General features: G+C 32.7%; 1 protein-coding gene across 8 annotated transcripts in view; it reads left to right on the forward strand.

The window, feature by feature from the left end:
- CNOT2 (CCR4-NOT transcription complex subunit 2) overlaps positions 1-22,056 on the forward strand; it is a 102,854-nt gene that overhangs the window by 72,371 nt on the left and 8,427 nt on the right. For all 8 annotated transcript variants that reach the window (XM_011374208.2, XM_023520811.1, XM_011374216.2 and 5 more), the window contains 10 exons: positions 8,095-8,242; positions 8,889-9,071; positions 11,392-11,471; positions 14,031-14,156; positions 15,882-16,006; positions 16,978-17,098; positions 17,189-17,345; positions 19,618-19,679; positions 19,770-19,819; positions 21,614-21,714. In XM_011374208.2, coding sequence (XP_011372510.1) covers positions 8,095-8,242; positions 8,889-9,071; positions 11,392-11,471; positions 14,031-14,156; positions 15,882-16,006; positions 16,978-17,098; positions 17,189-17,345; positions 19,618-19,679; positions 19,770-19,819; positions 21,614-21,714 — 1,153 coding nt within the window. The remainder of the gene's footprint in view (positions 1-8,094; positions 8,243-8,888; positions 9,072-11,391; positions 11,472-14,030; positions 14,157-15,881; positions 16,007-16,977; positions 17,099-17,188; positions 17,346-19,617; positions 19,680-19,769; positions 19,820-21,613; positions 21,715-22,056) is intronic.

Genomic DNA, 22,056 nt, shown 5'->3' on the forward strand with positions numbered 1-22,056 from the left:
GTTATTCCTTCCCAGTGTACCAGTTTAGAAGCTACAAGAAGTGAAAAAAGACAGAGCCTGGATTTCTAGTCTCTGTTACGATAGACCTGAGAGGGCCAAATAAATCATTTAGCTGGTAAATAGTCTGAACACATACCTTGTCAGAGAGTAGAACACCAGCTACTATGTAGGAGTTGAGGGCCAAGGTTTTATTAGTATAAGGAAGTCAGAATCATAAAACTTGACAGGCCGACCTTAATAAAAGATGGGGAGATAAGACAGAAAGAATAAGTAGGTGGGAGTAGATTAGTGATGTTATACCTATGGCATTTAATTGTAATTGTGCTTTGGTCTTCATACAACTGAAAGCTTTTTTGCCTCTCAAATGTATTGAGTACCACTAGTAAGTATTCAGATTGGCAAAGTTCAGTAGGAATTTATGCTGGTAAAATGGAGGTCTACTATCTGTTTTTGTGTTCTTAATCATTAAGAGAAGTTAGAAGTGGAGAAAGAAGTGTGCCTTCCCTAAAACAGACTCACTGAGATTAAACAAGGGAGGGAATTCCTTTTAGAATAGATACAGAACTGCCTAAACCTACATTTTGCCAGATTTGGGTGGAAGTGATTGTATAGTATATAGGGGTACCTAGATAATGCTGGATCACAGGTTTTTGTATAGTCACAGTCTGATTGTAATCAGATATGCAAATAACTTTTTATCCAAGAGTTCATGTGAATACTGTACACCAAATGATAACTGTAGATGCCAGTGAATGGAGTCTTACATTCAAGTTGCATGATGTTCTCTACTTTGTACATAAGATTTTAGACATACCTTATAGGTTTAAAGATCCCTGGTTTCCCTGAAATTGTATGCTAGATTGCAATAAACAGAGAACCAAGAATTAATTTTCTCGTAGATATTCAGTGCATTGAAATTAAGTGGTAGTATAGTTGGAGTGACTTTTTTTTTCCACTTACTGACAAGATTTAGAGCCTTGGGGGGTTGGAGGAAAAGGAAACTACTATTTACTGAGTGCTTCCTATATGCCTGTTATCTTATAGGCACATAGATTAACTAGCTATCTGGATGATACACACCTAGATCTCTAACTCAGAGACAGTAAAGTTGTCTTTCTGGGACCTGAAGTCCTGGCTTGAGAACAGTGGTATAGTCTCATGCTTTCAACAACATCCCTTTGACCTGTTTAAAGAACACCTATGTGAAGGCTACTTACAGTGTGATGAACCAGAACACAGGTGGGATGTTTCAGAAATGATGCTCCTGACAAGGTATTTAGTCAAATGACACACTTTGGTAGCTTCAAGAAATTGGAGGACCATTTAACAGGCACTTGAATTAAAATTGAATTCTCTGAGAATTCTTGCTCTCAAAAGCACATGTTATAGTTGGAGAAGTCAAGACTTTTATATGTAAAATACTAAATAACAGCCTACGATGCTAATACATTGGTTAAAAGGTATCAGGTTGAATGGTATGGACAGACTTACGGTTTGTAGAGAAAAACACAGTAAATTGCAGAAGTATGGGAAAACTTCAAAAAGGAGGTAAAAATTGAGTTTAAAATATTAACTGAGTGTCTGATATATATATTGCATCATGCTAGATACTGCAGATGTATGGTAGAAGAGATCATTTTTTTATGCCATCTCCATGCAGCATACATATTGCTGAGGTATTATGATTTTATTTATTGCATGTCTTCATTGCTTTTGTATTCTCAGTACTCTACATGGCAGGCACTCAGTAAATGTTTTTTGAATGCTTGATGAGCAAGATACGGTCCCTACACATAATCTAGTAGAATAAGTATACAAGTTATTTTACTACAAAGTAGAGGAAGAAGTACAAAGTTTCATGGATATGTCAAAGTCAGGAGTAATCACATACCTTAGAGAACGATCAGGAGAAGATACACAGAAGAGGTCCTGTTTGACATTGGCCATGAAGAGACTGTGGGTAAGATTGTTTTAGTAGTGTGCAGAACATCCACAACCTGGGATAGATTTGAGAATGTTCTAGTTTTTCAAGGCAAGGGAAACTTATTAGGCTGTTACATTGATTTCAGTTAAGCTAAGAAGTACAATCTTCACAGTTTTACGGAGTATATCTCAAGATTTTTACTGCTTTCCAAGTTCAAGAACACAGCTAGAGCATATAGTTTTTCCCCAGAAAACAACTATTTTTCTTGTAAAAACCATTCCTTCATTAGACTATTTCATCTTACCTTCATCTTTAGAACTACCTGTTGACTTTCCATATGTTTCCTGCTGCCCCACATGCTAATAGTTATTATTTACTGTGTGCCAGGTGCTATTTTAAGTTTTTATATGAATTATCTCTTCGAATATTCACAAGAACTCCGTGAGAAGTTAAGGGACTTGCCCAAAGTTATACAGGTAGTAAATAGTAGAGTCTGGATTAGCCTGGCTTATTTTACTTTGTAAGTGTAACTATGTGATTATCAGTTGAGAACAGCAATTTCCTTGAAATGGGGATGCTACATATTGCTTACTGAATGTCATGACCCTAGAGGACCATTTACACATAGTAGAAACTATAAATGCCAAATACACAGATTCCGAGAGGCATTATGATAGGAATTATTCATTTACTGAGTTATTTATTGAGTACCTACCATGAGAGAAGTATTCCAAGATCTAATAACAAAGTTCCTGCTTTCATGGAGCTTATAATTTAAATGGAGGAGGACAGAATAAGCATGCAGACAATTAAGCAAATAATATAATTCTGGTAATAAATACTACAAAAATTAAGTCAGATTAATGGATGAGTGAATGGGATTTTACATGGAGCAGGCAAAGAGGCAATCTCTGAGGAGGTAATATTTAAATGGAAATCTGAATGTTGAGAAGAGAAAGTCCTTGGAAAGTTCTGGGGGAATGCTTTTCAGGTACACACAACAATAAATGCAAAAGTTCTTATGAGAGGGTAAAAATGAACTTAATGTGTTAAAGGAAGAGTGAGAAGGGCCAATAGAGTGAACAAAAAAAGTAGTAGGTTAATGGTGTAGCAGGTGTCAGTCAGATCATGGAGTCTTGTAAAGATTTGATAAAGAATTTGGGTTTATTCTAAATTAAATAGGAAGGATTTTAAGATACAGTTTCAATTTTAAAAGATAACTTTGCTCTGTAAAAAATGGACTGGGTGGGGGAGGGGTGAGTGACAAGAGAGAGGCAAGACTATTACTATAGCAGTTCATGTAAGAAAGGATGACTTGAATGAGTGGTGGAGGTGTTGAGAAGTGGTCAAATTTGGCATATTTTGGAAATAGAGCTAATACGATTTCGTGATGTGGAATGTGAGAGAGGGCGAGGATGATTTCTAAGATTTGAGACCTGTATTACTTTGTGAATTGGTGCCACTAATCCACAGTGGAAATTTAGCAAAATATATAAAGGAGTTTCACACAGATCTTCTACAGGAAGAGTGCATCTGCTGTAAAGATCTAGCCAAATGCTGTCTGGGACTCTCAGCTGTTTCTAACATAGCAGCAACTACTCGTAGTTGATGTTGAAGCCAATTAGCTCCATCCATGCTTCTTGTCTCATACATTCTTAGTACGGAGAAATAAGCCTGCTTCTCCTCCAGGCATATCACTTGTCCTCATTACCTTCATTTTGCCGTTTTCTCAGACTGACCTGTTGTAACATTTTTCCCACCTGACTCATCATCACCACCACCAAATACCTGGCTAGGTCTGTCATTATTTAATTCATGTATTGTCTCTTCCAGGAAACATTTTCTGATCCCAAATCCATTCTACTTTCACTAAGTTAATCTGAGGTAGCGATCCTTCTTGTATACACCCAAGCACACCTTATTACATATTCTGCATGTAAACCCCTCAATTATAGCAGTTTTTTTTTTTTTTTTTATAATAGTCTTTTGTATCTCTGTAGAACAAGGGAAGTGAAGTATTCTAGGTGAGAAGAAGGATATGATAAAGGTTCAGGGGCAAATTTGGGGAGGGGATAGGGAAAGAAGGGAGAAGATTGTCAAATATATTGTATGTAAGAAGGGTATCTATTGGGGTGAGTAAAATATTAAGTAAGATTGGAAGAGTTATATGTCGGTTATATCTCAATAAACTTGGGAAAAAAGAAAATGAAAGATTAGAAGAATCTTTTGGGACCTGACAGAATTTTAAAGACTAAATTGTGATTGGGTTTAATACTGTGGTTCTCAGCCCTGGCTGTACTACTAGAAACACTTGGAGAGTTTTAAAAATCCCACTGCTTATGAATTGCCCAGACCCAGACTGTCACAGTTTCCGGGCATAGACCCAGTCATTAAAACTTAGCAACTACTAATAAGTGGAAAGTGATTGCTTGAAAAAAGGGATTGAAGTAGGAGTCAAGAAATTCTGTCATTATTTTTAGTCTTCTTATTTGTGATCTTGGGCAAGTCACTTAATGCTTGATACTAGTTCTTCATATATAATTTAGTTGGGTTGTGATCTCTGGAGATTTTTCTTTCTCTAAATTATTTTAATTTTAACGAAACTGCATAACGAAATAATGTTATAAGGAAGGTTAACCAGCTGAGTGCAGGACAGGTTGGAGGTAGGAAGATCCTTGTCCTTTGTTAGCGTGGGTAGGACAGTGAGTTCCTAGGGGAAGCCAATTGCTTTTGGGAATGGAAAGCCATCTTGTATGAATTCAGGATTATTTTCCCGCCTCTCCTTAATAAAGATTTTAGGATATTTCATTTAAGTATGAGTTTTCATGGATTTGGTTGCTGTGATTGAACTTTTTCTTATAAATTGTATTGTACTGCATTGTTTATCTTTAGCAAAAGCTTGGTTTAACTGGGTTTTTTTTTTGTTCTGTTCATAAATACTTTTTCTGTAGGATTATTATAAAGGGGAAAGGTGGTGAAGTAGCATAGTGCTTGACACATGGTTCCTAGGTGCTTAATAAATTTTAATTCTACTGCCCTTTCATAAATGCATATTTATATTTACCTGTTGTAGTTATTTTATGCCAAAAATTTTTATGAGCTGGTTTTTTTCCTTTTTTTAAATTTTCTTTAAGCTTACATGTCTTCTTCTTGGTATAATATTTTGGATGATTTTCCATGATTGTTTCTAATTTAATAAAAGAGTAAATTTTTCCCTCCCCTGACCCTGCCCAGTTGTAACAGTTTAACTCAACTAACTCTAATTTAATGACTATATTTTGTTTCCTAAAAGTAAATCTATGTATATTCTTATTTAGTGATATTAATTCTTTGTTTTAAAAGAATTTGAATTTTAAATTTAAATTAAAGTAACTCAGTTATTAAGTATTCAGGGGTTGATGATCCAGTTTGAAATTGATGTATTCCTTTCTGCTCTGTTGATTTTTTTTTTATACCTAACTACTTCAAAATGCAACTCAGACCTTTTGAATTTACTAGCTGTTTTTATGAAATTAGGAGTATTGAAGGAAAAATAAAAGTAAATGTTAATCTTTGAGTTTATTTCAGTCTTCCTCCACTCTTAGCACTGTGAAATAACTCGTTTGCCAATCCTTAATTGATTAAATAACATTACCCATTCTTTTTTCCTTCTCCAAAAGTTTTTTTGCTAATGTTTACATAATCTCCATATAATCTCCATTCTCTAAAATATTTTTGAAGTTACAAATTTTCATAAGACAGCATAGAATAATATGTATATGAAGGGTTTAAGGAAACATCTCAGTGAATCTTTTGTAGGGCTTATCAATTATTAGAAAACAGCATAAGGGTACTAGATTTTTAGAAAGTATATGTTTATTGTAAGTAAGGTATAAAGAAAGTGAAAAGGAAAGGAGAAGTAAAACTACAGGAAAGAAAACTTGACATAGATAAGAGAGGGAGAAGGAAAATGGAGCGAAGAAAACGAGATGGAGGTTTAGGAAAAATTCGAAGAGAAGTAAACATTCAAAGAGAGCAAGAGAAAAAACGATAGATAAGTGATTATTAAAATTCGGTAGGCACTCACAATGATGCTAATTTGGTGTTATATTGGGTTCTCATAGGTTGCCATTCAGAACACCAGGAGTTAAGAGCTCTAAGTTCTAGTCTTGGTTCTTTGTGTCACCTTGGAGAAGTCCATTAACTGAGGCTCAGATTCCTCATCTGTAAAATACATACATTGAATCAAGTGATCTTTAAGGTCCCTTCTGGCTCTAAAATTGTATAATATTTCTTGTGGTTAGTAACTGTGAAAAACACATTCCTGTGGGAAATTCGCAGCTATAGCTGACTTTAGGACAACATATTTGGGGAGACATATAAGCTCCCAGAGGGTAGGAGCATTTTTCTGTCTTGTTCATTGCTGTATCTCCAGCAGCTAGCACCATGCTGAGCACATTATAGACACTCAATAAATATTGGGTGAGTGATATGGGTATCACTTTGGTGATTCATTATGGGAACCTCTAGAGGACCTTGGGGAAAATTGTGTGCTTGAAAGAAGGAAAGATATTTTCTGAAGAAATTTTACATAGCCTGATATTTTAATCTCTCATTCTTCCTTATTTTGTCCCAGATTCAGAGAAAGTGGCTGCAGCAAGTGGTATAGTCATGGTCACAAAATTTGTAGTGACCAGACATACATATAGTGACTAAACCAACATATAATCTTGGCCACTTCTCTTCATGCAACTTAAAAAAAGAAATGCAGAACCAAGCTTGGGTTTTCATGGAACATGAGTAGAAAAGAATACAAATAGAATATAGTAACTATATTGATTCGTATTCATTGGCTTCATTCATTTGAGAAGCAAAGTTGGTTTACAAGCTGAGTGCCGAGGCTGGAAAATTCCAGTAAAATCTTTGTGATGCAGTGGTATCCCTAGTAGGTTAGAAGGAGGTACATTGTTAGGATCAAAGATAAATTTTGCAAAGATATTTGAAGGAAATATTCACACACATACAATTTTCTGGAGATCATAGTTTCAAAATATTCAGGTCTTTGCAATTCTTGGGCCCAAAGTTAGACCAAAAATGGATAGGGGTCATTTTAAGTCCCTAGCACTAAAGTCATCTACTTACTCATTAGCTCTTCCTTCATCTTATCACTTTTATTTAACCTCTAGTCAGAATAAGCTAATTTGACTGGTGTGCCATTCCACAGCAGACAGAAACAGAAAGCACCAAAAAGTGTGGGTCAGGAAAATGGAGGCAAGGAGGCATTCAATCATAGTGAGGTATGATCACTACATAAGTGACAGCTGAACATCCTTAACTTTGAGGGATAAAAAAGGGGAAAAAGAACCATCTAGCACATTAAACATCCATGATAATTATTCTGAGTCATTAAGAAAATAATTTATATTTCATATTAAAAGGTAGGAAACGTCATACATTTTTGAAATGTTTATCCCAATTGTTTAACTTTTTAATGTTTTCATATTTGAATGGTAAACTCTCAGTAATCTTTTAAAATGCACCTATTGGAAAACATTTATCCCTGTATCTGGCCCCCAGGAGTATTAAAATAGAAGGTCAGTGTCCTTTGAAATTTTAAAACTTGTTTTAAATTTTTGTCACTTATAGCTTTACCAGGTTGAGTTTTTTAATCAGTTACTGATATTTTATGTTGGGTTTGTAAAAATTGTAATGTTGAGAAGTATGTGTGTATAAATAGTGGTAAAGAGACTTTTTCTTAAATGCATTTAAAAAGGATCATATGAAAATTAAAGTTACTTCAGCAAAGCATGATCAAATGTCTGTGTACCTCGGTTATGATTTAAAACGAAACACAGGATTGCAAATTTCTTAAAGGCATACTTGTACAAAATGTTTTTATTGAACATGTCATCTAATTTGTTGCAATCATTCTCAGACATAGTTTATTGTAAAATAGAAGTATGAAAAGAAATACGAAAGCAATATTCAGTCATAATACTAAATTTCAGATTAGAACATTATTTTTGTTAAAATTAGAGTCCATTTTGAGTGAATTGAATATATCCATTTAAATTTGAAAATTATATTATGTTAGGTCATTTTTAAATGTTTTAAATTGCCAATTCCAGAAGATGGATAGCAATTTCATTCCTGATGGCAATGAATTTCCTTCTTCTGAATTTTTTTAATAGGTGCACTAGGCCTTCCAATGAGGGGGATGAGCAACAATACCCCTCAGTTAAATCGCAGCTTATCACAAGGCACTCAGTTACCGAGCCACGTCACGCCAACAACAGGGGTACCAACAATGTCACTTCACACGCCTCCATCTCCAAGCAGGTATTTATTGATGGACCAGAATATTTCTCAAAATGTATCTTTGTAGAGTAAGCAAGCTTTTTTAGTTTTTTTTTTTTTTTTTTTTTTAATAAGGTAACTAAATGGTTCAGTGCCTTTCACTTAGGAAAAGAAAGTTGATAACCCAATGCTCCTTTTATTTTATTGCAAATTGATAAGTCTACGATAAGATATTTTTACCTTGTAGCTGTCGTACTGGTTGTCAACTGGGTGGGTATCCAGGGTTAATCACCAACTGGGGGGCTTTTTCAAAAGTCAGCTCTCTTCCTCCACAGAGGATGTGCAATTTAAAATCACTCCTCAGATAATTCTGATTATTGTTCCTTCATCACTAGTGAGAATAAAAGAAAACAGATTACTTAAACTATGCATATTAGTATAAAGGAGATAGAATGACATTTGGAATGAAATTATTCTAATATATATGTGAAATACATTTGTATTATTTTATGTCATAGTCACACTAAAGAGCTATAATGACCAGACAGAATAATTCAGTTAATAAAAATTAGCAATGCAATTTGAAAGTATATTTGCTTTTTCTAGGATTAGAGCAATTGATTATTTAAAGAGAATTTTAATGAGTAATTGTAGAGAGCTTATTTAGTATAATGGACTTCTTTTTCAGGGGTATTTTGCCTATGAATCCTAGGAATATGATGAACCACTCCCAGGTTGGTCAGGGCATTGGAATTCCTAGCAGGACAAATAGCATGAGCAGTTCAGGGTTAGGTAGCCCCAACAGAAGCTCGCCAAGCATAATATGTATGCCAAAGCAGCAGCCTTCTCGACAGCCTTTTACTGTGAACAGGTAAGATGTTTATTGATACTGTGTATAATTGTCTTTCTGGGTATTTTCATATTTGCCTTTTCATATTCGATATTCTGTTCTTGAGTCATGGCTTCTGTCTCATAAATGTGTTTCATCATATGTTTATGACCAGACATTCTCTAAGTTACACATCACAACTTTAACTTCCCCAAACTAAAGATATGTTCTTTTGAAAATCAGTTTGATTTTAGAAAACACATTAAAATTTTTTGTTGCTGTTGGAAGAGGATTGTTCTTTGGTTGCCACAAGGCAGATTTTTTTTTTTGATGTGCCCTTCTTCTATTTAATGAGGCTGGTTACTTATTTAGTAAGAGTTCCAGACTTACGAATGGGACTGGAGACATGTTTGACTATTACGCCTTGCTCCATTTATGCTTTGGTTAAGTACCTTTTTAACCAAAATTCAATTTTGTGCTTTGGAGAGGAGACTTAATGGCCAAAGACTTTTTAAAACTACATCTATAAGTATTTGAAAATTATGTCTTGTCCTGATATTTAAAACAAAAAGATGAGCTATTGTGCTTTTTTATTATTTTTTGTACTATTCATTGCATATACTATTATGCAAATAATAACAATATGAAGACCAATTATCCTTTATGTTAGGATTTTTAAGCTGTTTAGATAATTTATATGAGAATTAGGTCTACAATAAAAGGCCTTCTTCCTTGCAAAAATAGCATTTAAGTTTGTCAGGTTTTTTTTTTTTTTTAACGAGGAACTCTAGAGGGGAAAAGGAACTTGATTTAGTTGCTATCATCATACCCATTTATTTCACTCTAGTACTTGTAAAAACTAAATTAAAATAGGTTATTAGCACATTTCCTGTTTAATCTTCATCCCATAAGCTCTAATTCTTGCTTTTATTTAGACTTATGAGTATTTCTTTTATAATTTTACCACTTTTAATTTTTTAAGTTATTCGTAAAAGGTTATCAAAGTTCTCATCTCGATAGTTTCCTATTTATATAATATTTCTTGGGCTTTATCATATCTTTCTGCATTCTTGTAGGTACTGTTCATTGATCAAATATATATTTAAACTTTTGTGTATATTTTTTAAAATTTTAATTGTTTTTAAAAAATACTTTATGTATAAATTGTTGAGGAAACGTGGGTGTCTAAAACTCTGCTTATTACCCTTGATGTTGTATTTATTATAGAATGTTTTCATCTTTTAATACTTTTTCAGTATTTGAGGGTACCTTATTAGCAGCAGTTCTAACACGCAATTAAAATACAAAAATTTCTATTGGCTTTCTTACTCTCTAGAGCATTATTGTTTCACCAGCTACATATTTTATGAAAATATTGTTTGGCCATAGTTAGTTTTAACAGATTTAAGCAAAACACACACACACACACACACACACACACACACACACAAAATCCTGTTATCTTCAAACAGTTTAACCCTACTTATAATAGATACACTGTCTTTTATCAGATAATTTGTTGTTAAAGTTGCATACTTTCATTGTAGAATTTTCATTAATTCTTTTTGAAATTCTTAATTGCTTCTGGCCTTGATTTAAGTTCAGTCTTGTTTGTTGTTTTTGTTTTCCTGTGTTTAGGCTAGTGCAAAAAAGGGAGGCATTTGTAACTGTTTACCAGGTACCAATTGTGCATTAATTTGGAATTGAGGGCACTACTTAAATATTTTTTTTCTTTTAAGTAGCTGAAAAATAAACTATATTTAGATAAGAATGACGTGTTTTGAAACACTAAATTCAGTTAAAGAAAAGCACCATTTAATTCAAGTCAACTAAATATTTATTGAGTGCTTGTTATATCCTCCTGGACACTCAGGGCAGAGAATGCAAAGATGAATATGTCATGGACTCTCTCATGAGGAGAGGACATAGTGTATGAAAAAGGATCTTTTATGAAAGGTGACAGTAGTATGCTTTCCCAGTAGCAAAAGAAAAACAAGAGTTCAGGAATAATAGTTATACACTAAAGTGCAGTTTTGAGGTTGGTTCTGCCAGTATATCCAGTATGTTGACTTTGCAAGTACACAAAACAGTACCCTTAATCTCTGTTTTCCTCAAAACTTATAAATTATTTGTTTTTTGCTTTTTAATTTGTATAAGACATTTTGGTACTCTTGTTCATGGAAGGACTTAGGGAAGTTTTTAAATAAAATTAAAGATTAAACTTAGAAAAAACAGAATTAGTATTTGTTTTAAAACATATTGTTGTTTTATATGAGGAGATCAAAAGTATATACTTTTGTTTTTCTTCATCCGAAAGTTAGTGTTCTTACTGTATATCTAAAATTATTTTCTATGTACCCAGTATGTCTGGATTTGGAATGAACAGGAATCAGGCATTTGGAATGAATAACTCCTTATCAAGTAACATTTTTAATGGAACAGGTAAGCTTATTCTGAAGCTAGTACCCTATAAAAATATGGTAGATCTTTGAAATATAAAGCAATTGAACATACTGCTCTTAGAATAAATATTACAGGATTTTTTTGGGGGGGGGGATTAAAATGTAGAATTTAATTTAGTAAGATTTTTATAGGCATAGAATATAATTCAGTGAACAGTTGAAAGATTTAAATATATTTTTTACTTGGCATGATAATGGCATAATGTTATAATATAAGTATTATTTCCTTAACACCTAGAGGATCCTAAACATTAACAGTATATATTTATTTCTCAGAGTCTTTTGCTTCAAGAGCTTTTCCCCTCAATCCTGTCACCTGCCGTCTAAACTAGGTTGGGTAGTATGGCATTCTGGTTAGAAAGACTCAGATTGAAGAAATCTTTAAAATTACATGGATCACTTATAATTTTTTAATAGTTTTAATACTACTAATTTTGGCATTTAACCCTTACGAAATTTTTATCCAGTTTTATGTGTAAAATTCAGAATTTAATTATATGGAAAACCAATTCTGATTTTGACAGTGAAGAATTCCTGCAGTCTGTTGGTTTATTTTATCAACTGTTTCAGACCAAACGGGAGGCTTTGTTACTATTCTGATTTGGGTTTCACCTTCTTCTACCCTTGCTTCCAGAGAAAGGAAATAAAGGATGTTGTTATGGTCATAGGAGCCAAATGAATACGATTGTTGAGAGAGAAATGTATGTAAAGGAAGTAGAAGGTGAAAGAATGATGAGTGAAATGGAGCATATGTGGAAGCACGAGAGATTTAGTAATGAAATGTCATATGTGGCTAAGGGCTTTCTATTTTTAAATGTTATTGTGTATTTAGCAGCATAAATTGATCAAGTGAGATTTTAAATTGTCAAGTTTTAGCATTTGAAAATTATAGTATTGTGTTCAAGATGTTAAAATAATATGAAGTATCATTGTATTTAAAATGCAAATTTTTTCATATTTTAATCTGAAATATGACTACGTATCATAGTTTAATTGCTGAGTTTTTTCTTTAATGGACCATAAAGTAACTGTCTGACAGTGCCATCTTATATTCTGAATTATGGTTTCATACAGTTCTGTAAATTCTAGAATTATTTTTAAAATGCAGTTTTAACTAAGTATATTTTAAAATAGGAAAATTGTTTCTAAGTCTTTTCCTAAAACTATAAATTGGGGGATTTATTAACTTTTTTAAGTTAAAAATATTCTTGATTAATATATGGCAATTTTAAATTCCATCCTAGAGGATCTGAAAATGTATATTAAAAGTTATTATATATTTGGAGTTTGTAATTAATTTGTAATCAAATAATTCAAGAGAGATTACTGTATAGATTGAAACTATAAATTGTTAATTTTTGTCTTGTTCATATAGATATTAAAATTCAAAATTCATAAACTGCAATTTGTTTAAAAACAGTGGGTATAATTCGTTTTACCTTTTACCCTTCATAATTTTAAATTGTTAACTAACTTGGAATGTCAACAGAGTGTATTGTTTTTCCGTCAGCAAAGTAATCTTGAGATAATAGTTTTCTCTCCTGAGATTCTTTTAATTATGAAACTTGGAGACAAAATTAACTGGAAAAAAGGGCAAAATAAATTGAAAATGGTCATAAAACACTAGATGAAATAAAAATTAAAGAAAAGCTATAGTGCAGGCTAAAACCAAAGTAGAAAATTAAATCCTTTAAAACTTTAAATAAAACAAGATTTTAAGAATAATAGAATAATGAAAGTTAAGAAATCAAGGAAATGATTAAAATAGGCAAAGTAGAAATGTTGGGTTAAATTTTAACTTTTAAAAGGAAGAGAGCTGATTTTTTAAAGTTTAAAAGAACAAAAATAAATTTATTCATTTAATATATATTTATTGAGCGCCTACTGTGTAATAGGTAATATAAACTTTGGGCTTTACATCATACCCTCATGCTTCGCATGCATTCACCAGACATGGGAACCCTATTTACACCCCCAACTGCAAAACACACACATTCACATATGCATGCATACACATTTGTGTATGGAATCAATAGACCACAGGACAGAAGTCCTTGAGACTTCTGCTTCTACTGCCAATACCTCAGATATGACTACGGCCATTCGCAGGCGGTACTCTCATTCTCACACCTGTATATAACTGAAGCTCCAAGCATTCCAGATGCAAACTCTGCTTTTGCACATAACGAAAAGAGCAGTTACATCACAATAGTCTCTCTCTTGCTAGCTAACAAGCTGTAATTTTAAAGTACCTTCTTTCACAGGAGAAATAGCATATTCCTTATTCTCTATCTTAAGTCTCCAAAATTTGAGATTTTGATTACGCTACTTACATATTGCTTTGCTGAATTGTTTATGAAATTCTTTCATGTGAAATCAATCCACAAGTATTTATTGTGTGGAAGAGAAAAAATTACATCACTGGTATAGTGCTGTGCGTTATTTAGGACGAAGGTGCTGTCATTTTATATTATGTTGGTCTTTAATAATCTGTTTAAAATGTTTGTAGAATCAATAACTAGTGTTCTTTCTTATTTAGATGGAAGCGAAAATGTGACAGGATTGGACCTTTCAGATTTTCCAGCATTAGCAGATCGAAACAGAAGGGAAGGAAGTGGTAACCCAACTCCATTAATAAACCCCTTGGCTGGAAGAGCTCCTTATGGTAATTAAGTTTTTAAATGATGGTCAATGGAAAGTTTCCATTGCATACACACACACACAATTTGTTAGAGTTGATATATACAAAGTTCTTTTTCTTCCCAGAATAGTATCTTAGCATTTTGGGAAAACTTAGTTTGTACAGAAACCTCAAAAGGAAGTCTTCATTGGTATTCAGAAGTTATTTTCTTTTGTCAGTTCTGCCTTAATATACCTTAATAATTATATTGTGGTCTGCCTTTTTTTTCATTGATCACGCATTTTTTAAAAGAACACATTCTTGCATTCCTAGAGATTAATAATGACTGACCATCCAGTAAAGATTTTTTCTAAGCCAGTTTATTAACCTCCACACTAATGACATTTGGGTCAGATAATTCCTTGTAAATGTGGGGCTGTCCTGTGCATTATTGAATGTTTAGCAACATCCCTAGCTTCTGCCTATTTAATATCAGTAACACCCCCTATCTTCCAATCTTCCCCCATTGTGACAAGTACAGATGTCTTCATACATTGACAAATGTCCCAAGGGAGAAAAAATTGCCTCTTGTTGAGAACCACTGCTTATAAGTCATGTATAATTTATGTAGACTCTCGGTCACCGTTAATACCCCTTTCTTACTGTCTCTAATAAATAAGATATCTGGCTAAGACAAGGTAAATGAAAAGAAGTGGGGGTGGGGGCGTGAAACATGCAGTAATGATTTTAGACATGAAAATTATGTAAGAGCAATGTAGCCATATTGTTTTTATCTTTTACACCTATTTATTTCCTTTTGGGAGAACCTGATAGAGACCAGTAGCAGAAACAATGAATTTAGAGGGATCAGTTCATCACTTTTATAACGGTTTTTCCCATTTTCAACTTAGAAGGATTTCTATGCCTTTTAGAATATGAATACAAATAACAATATGTCAAGAATGGAAAAATTAATTGTTCATATTCTAAAGTTTTTAAATCACTCTTCCAAAAATAAAAATATGATCTGCCCTGGAAGTTGAGTACCTAGCTACTTGATTCTCAGTTCAGACTCTAATATTTTTAACCTTTCCTCATAGGTCCATTTTTTCATCCCTTTAATCATTCCCGTTGCTCTCCTTGGACCATCTCTAGTTTCTCCATATCGTTCTTGAATTGTGGAGCCCCATACTGGATATTGTTCTCCAATAAGGGCCTGACTAATGCCAAGTATAGTGGGAGGATTACTTCCCAGTTCTTGCATGTTTTACATCTATTTCATGGAATCCAAGAAAATCTGAAATAATATGGAGTTGTTTTATAATTGATTGCAATTTGCTCACTCTGTAAGTCACTTTCAAGTAGAATACTGACATGTTCTTTTAAAATTTATTTTGTTCCTTTGTATTTGACAATTAACTGGTATCAGTAATAGCTAGTCAAATATTTAAAAAAAGTTTTTAAGCCAAAAATGTTAATAATGATTACTAATATCAAATTATATTTTTAAACATCTGTATATGACATTAGATTAATTATAGGATTGCCACTTCTTTCTCTTGTATTATTTTGTATATTAAGTTATTAATCAGTATACAAGAACTTTAGTTCTTCATTGTTACCCTGAATACTAATTTTTTTGAAATATGCTTTCATAGCAAAATGAGAATCTTTTTGGTATATTCTCATGAGGAAAGTTAACTTTTTATAATTTATAGCAAAATATCATAAATATCAATTGCAATTCTCTGGATTATTTTCATTACATAGTTGGAATGGTAACAAAACCAGCAAATGAGCAATCCCAGGACTTTTCAATACACAACGAAGATTTTCCAGCATTACCCGGTTCCAGCTATAAAGATCCAACATCAAGTAATGATGACAGTAAATCTGTAAGTAACTGAGAATTATATATGTGAGTGATGTAGTTTTTTCCCTTCAGACTTCTCTTATATTAACAGTTTTATCAACTGTATTAAGGACATATTAAATACTATTACAAAGTTGTTTATCTTGAATATCTGTAATTAACTTCTGAAGAATATGGAAAAGCTTTATAACTTAGAAGATAGCCTATTTTTTTCCTATTTCATATAGGTTTGCAAATTTCTGTTGAACTTCTCAGAGTTAATTTAGACTTTTATTGTAGTCCCTGTCAGCTGGATCCCATGAAGTTTGATATTATAGCCTTCTAAGGAGCTGTGTTTTTCTTGAGTAAGTTTTCTCCTTGAAGAATCTTTATACACATTTTTATTCCTGTGTTGATTCAGCCAACTCAGCTTCCTCTTTCTGACTTAACGAATATGTTTATTTCTTCCACATTTCGCTGAAAATAACTTTTTGTGTGTGACGGGAGTTTGTATATCATTAAAATAATTAATAAAGAAGAATATTGGGTAAGAATTAAAGTAAATATGAATTTTAAAAGTGCATATATTCTGACTTATCCTGTATATTTTTATGATGATATTTTAGGTAATATACTATGTTTAGTAGTTTCTCTTATAAATGAAAGTATTGAAGAGTAGATCTTCAAGTGTATTCCAAAGCATAAAGTACTGAGATGATAGATAGATAGATAATATATTTTATCCGTGACTGAAGATCTGAGATGAATAAGAATATTTTCCATATATTGCTTGTTCTTTAAATACTCAAATTGATATCATACAGGACTTAATTTATATACCATGGCACATTTGTGGAAACAAAAAAATTTCATGTAGGCCTTGAAAAACAGGTAATAATTTACTACCAATTTAAACATAATAAAGAATGAATAGAAAGTTACTAATATATGAACTTGAAAATTTTTACACTTAACACATTTTAATGTTAAATTTAATTTTTTTTTTTATGTTAGAATTTGAATACATCTGGCAAGACAACTTCAAGTACAGATGGACCCAAATTCCCTGGAGATAAAAGTTCAACAACACAGAATAATAACCAGCAGAAAAAAGGGATCCAGGTGTTACCTGATGGTGGGACTCTATAAAATATGTCAGTGATGTTATAGAATTCATTTTCTGTACTTTTCATCAAAGAAAAATGACCACGTTTTTCTTATTCAGGTCGGGTTACAAACATTCCTCAAGGGATGGTGACGGACCAATTTGGAATGATTGGCCTGTTAACATTTATCAGGGCAGCAGAGACAGACCCAGGAATGGTACATCTTGCATTAGGAAGTGACTTAACAACATTAGGCCTCAATCTGAACTCTCCTGAGTAAGTTTTTTTCTTTTCTTCCACATTTATATATAATACCTCCCTGCACACTTGCAGTTTTTAATATCTTGTCATTAAATTATATCACCTGCTACCACTCATTATTGCTGTTATCTACTGACTCTTTGGGTCATTCCCTCTCATATTAGCTCCTGGATCAAAATCCTGAAATCTCAGGTCCTTGAATTTCTCTTCAAAAATCTTGCCTTTTACCATACCTCACCTGTTCACTTCTTTAGTCGTCCTTTTGACCTTGCCATTAATAGTCACTGTAGTTTCTCTGTAATTTTAAGTCTGTCCATCCCACTTTCTGTTTTCTGTCTCTCTCCCTCTGGTACTGGCTCCTGTTATCATTCAACTCCATTGGGACTTTCAGTTGATGCTTTTACCTTTTTGTTGTTCCTCGACATGCCTATCTCTGTTTCCCCACTTGAAGTCACTTCTTATTAAGTTCAATGGTCAGTCATACTGCCCATTACATATATCCTTGACTATTTTGCCCTCTCTTGTTTTGTCATACTTGGATGGCAAAAACTAACCCTGGTTATATTTCCACCTATTCCATTTTTGATGTTTGCTACTGACACTGGTTAGAGGAAAACACATAACTTCACTGATGATGAATTTATGGCCAGGAACCTCAATAGTGGGACTTTAATTTTGCCAAACATAATTAGTGCTGGCATGCCTAGTCCAGTCATTCTTTTTGTTCTCCTATGCAGCTGTTTTATACTTGCCTATTCAAACCCGTAATTCTTTTCCCCTGTTCTTACTCTCACATGATGACGTTGTTTATTTCTGCTTTACTGAGATTGAAGCAGTCAGAAGAAAATGTCAGCCTAGTCCTCTCACCAAATCTAATTACTTACTACCATCTGTACCCCCCCCCTTATTCTTTCTTGTCTTCTACCCTCTTGCCTTAGTTAATCCATGCTTTCACAATTTTTTTCATTTTGTTGGATTATTTCCCTCAACATAAAAACATGTTATTACTTTTTCCATATTAAATACTTTTTCATGATCTGACTAATGATCCCCATTTCTTTATTCTTCTTTGAAGCAAAATTCAAAAGAGCCATCTCTATCTCTTACTGGTCTTTTCCTATTCTCCATTAGAACACAGAATTTTAGTTAAGATTTTGCCCCATTACACTAAAACTGTTGTCGTCAAGGTCATCAAATGGCCTCTGTGTTATTAAATTCAGTGGTCACTTCTAGGAACTTATCTTTTTTGACTTGTCAACAACATTGGACATAATGGAATCATTTCTGTGTTGCATCTCACTGCTTTTAACTGCTACCACCCTAATCACCATCCTTTCTTGCCTGGATTACTTTATTAGCCAATCACTAGGTATCCTTGATCTTCCCTGTACCCCTTCACAATCTCTTCTTTATACAGTAGCCAAGACAATTCTTTTTGAATAAGTTAACTGACTGCTCAATACTCAGTAAGGGTTTTCAGTTTTGTTATGATTAAAAACCCAAAATCTTTACAGGCCTCCTAATCTCTATAGGCATGTTCTGTGTTTCTCTCTTACCCCTGCCTCAAAAGCTTCTCCCTTTGTTCACTCTGCTCCAGTTTCACTGGCCTTCTTAGTGGTCCTCACAGATGTCAGTCATATGCTGCCTTAACTTGTTCTAGCAGTTTCCTCGGACTAGAACAGTCTTTGCCAGATAATTAATTCCCTTACATCTTTCAAATCTTTGTTCATATCTGACCTTCTAAATAAGACCTAACCTAACTACCTTATTTAATTATGCAACTAATTTCCCCTCACTACCTCTCTACTAATGTGGAATATTATTTATTTATTGTACAAATTGTTTTTGTCTACCTCTCTCCAATCTACCATCCCCAAACAAAAAGTAAGTTTCATGTTGTTAGTGATCTTTGCTTTGTTCACTGATATATCCCAAGCACCTAGAAAAGTGCCAGGCATATAATAGGCATTCAAACATGAATATTTGGTGAATTTGAACTTTTGCTTTTAATACTTACATATAAATGGAAAGTAATTTTACTTGGGAGCATGGTATTAATGAATTTAAAGCATTCCGAGTTGAAGTAATTTTTTCATATGTATATATAAATCTTGTATCAGTTTTCTGCTGTATGTATATAAGTCATAGTAAACCCAAGAAAGGAAATTAGAACTAAAAATGCTAATTTTACATTTGAAGTAATTGGTATTCCTGATTTCCTGAACTAAAATTAGATATCTTTTTTGTACTTTGGACTTCAGAGTGTTTTTTTTCCCCCCTTATTCAGAAATCTCTACCCCAAATTTGCATCACCCTGGGCATCTTCACCTTGTCGACCTCAAGACATAGGTAGGAGAATATATTTGTGATCAGACCTTTTTAAAAATATATTTGTAACTGAGAATCAGTTAATAAGGCTTTTTTCATTTTATTATCCAGACTTCCATGTTCCATCTGAGTACTTAACGAACATTCACATTAGGGATAAGGTGAGTGTAGTTTATTATTCTACTCAGTCAGCATGAATTTATCTTTTTCAGGTGCTATTTTCCCAGTTTAGACAGCATAATATTTTTGAAATAATTCGCAGTGGTCTTGGGTATGCTTTCTCATGTTCATTCAGTTATATATAACAATTTTATTTCTATTTTTGTTTGTCATCTTAATGTTTTGATGAGTTCCTGGGTTATATTTTTCAATATTTTTTTAAAAAACAACATTAAGACTGGTAAATATTCTTATAGTTATAAAAAGATTTTTCTTTACAAATAGTACAGATAGTGTTTTTAATGGAACTTTAAATATTTAAAACTGTTACTTTGGCTTTTTTTTCTTTATTTTTTTTTCTATTTTTTAATTACCTAAAATTCTAATTAATACAATAACTATTAACAAATAGGGTTAATCTTTTTTTTTTTTTTTTTTAATCAGAAAATGTTAAACATTTGCTTTAGGGGAAAGTTCATTTTTGTTACCAATTGTATCTAGATTTTGGCCTTGTGAGAGAAGAGTATAATCTATTAAAATTGTGTATTTGTGTTACTCATGTGTATAAATGTCTAATGTAAATAACAGTATTTTGCATCTGTACCATGTAGTTGTATAGTCAAATGGATGTTGATGTTGTGGACAGCCAAGTAAAGAGAGATATTTCTCTTTATGTCTTTCAATACTGGGTAGGTGGAAAATAAGAGCTGTTAGCTAGAGAGAGCTAGTTTTTTTCTATTTTTGGATCATGATTTGCTGCCACCTCCACTGTAGTGTTCTTTTGCTCCAAATACCTAAGGGTTCTAGAACCATTTCTTATGCCAATTTAAGCAATACTGGTTTAGGAGAATTTGATACATTTAGGACTGACCGCTACCTGAATGGGGATAATATGAATAGAGAGAAAAATTATGTTCAGAGAGTGCATAACAGTTAGGTAAACATTTAGATACAGGATTAAGTAAAGAGAGAAAAGTATTTTCATTTTGGTGAGCTTTTAATAAAACTTTATCTTAATGGGAGAATTTGAAACTGTTGAACTCACTTATGTTTTATAGTTTGATAGATAATTATGTTTCTGCTTTGTGGAAGGACATGTAAAGCAGTCATCTTTTAGTCATTCATTTAAACAAACTAAAGAGCAAGCGCTTTATTATTTTTATACTTAACGTCTATGATTTGCTAAAAATTTATAACCAACTGATTTGTGAATCCCTGCCAGATGTAGATTCAGTTAACATTTCCTGTAAGTCTTCTATGTATTAGACACTCTACAAGGTGCCTTCCAATGCAACCACGTATTTAATTTCATTTTCATTTTTAGTAACCCTTATAGATGTCATTGTCTACATTTTATAATTGAAGTTCAGGTACATTAAATAATTTGGACCTGGCCTATTAGTAAGTAATGCAACTAGGTCTTGAATGTAAGTCCTGCATCTCTGAGCACAGGGTTCCACTGCTACTGCCACCTTGGGTAATTAATAAATCCCTCAAGTAAGATAGTCACCATTTGAACTTGCTTAGTTTTTATGTAGCTTTTTTACCTATTAGGACATAAAATAGATGTACCAGAAATAATTGTTAAATGACCTTAGTCATTTAAATGATAACACTCCCATAAATAATGAAACTCTCCTTTAGAGTTGTAACTACCTGTGTAATCATGTAATAACAGTTATCTGCTACAGAGAACAGTTTCTGTTTCTCTTCCTGTTTTTATTCTAATGGTAGCAATTATGTTAGGATTTTTAAACTCGCTTTACATTTCCAAATAATTTATTTGTCTTTTCCAGCTGGCTGCAATAAAACTTGGCCGATATGGAGAAGACCTTCTCTTCTATCTTTATTACATGAATGGAGGAGACGTATTACAACTTTTAGCTGCAGTAGAGCTGTATGTTCAAAGTATTTTTAAACACTTTTGTATTATAGTGGATCTTGTTTATTCTGAAAGCTGCTTTTTAAAAATAATGGCTGTAGTTTGTCTTTTGTTTTAAAGTGGAACTATTTCTCCATCGAGAAATTTAAGTTGTTTATTTTTACATTTATACAGTTAATTTAGATAGAAACCTTATATTACCATGTCTTCATAATCACTGTATACATGGCGAATTTTAAATTTAAACAAATTTGTAAAAAGACAAAATCAACTTGACTAATGAATTTGCTGAATCTAATTATACATATATGAAGTATAGGATATGGTTCATAACTGTGGCTCATCTTGTGGAACCAC

Source organism: Pteropus vampyrus, unplaced genomic scaffold, assembly GCF_000151845.1.
Source record: "Pteropus vampyrus isolate Shadow unplaced genomic scaffold, Pvam_2.0 Scaffold9, whole genome shotgun sequence".
NCBI classification, from domain to species: Eukaryota; Metazoa; Chordata; class Mammalia; order Chiroptera; family Pteropodidae; genus Pteropus; species Pteropus vampyrus.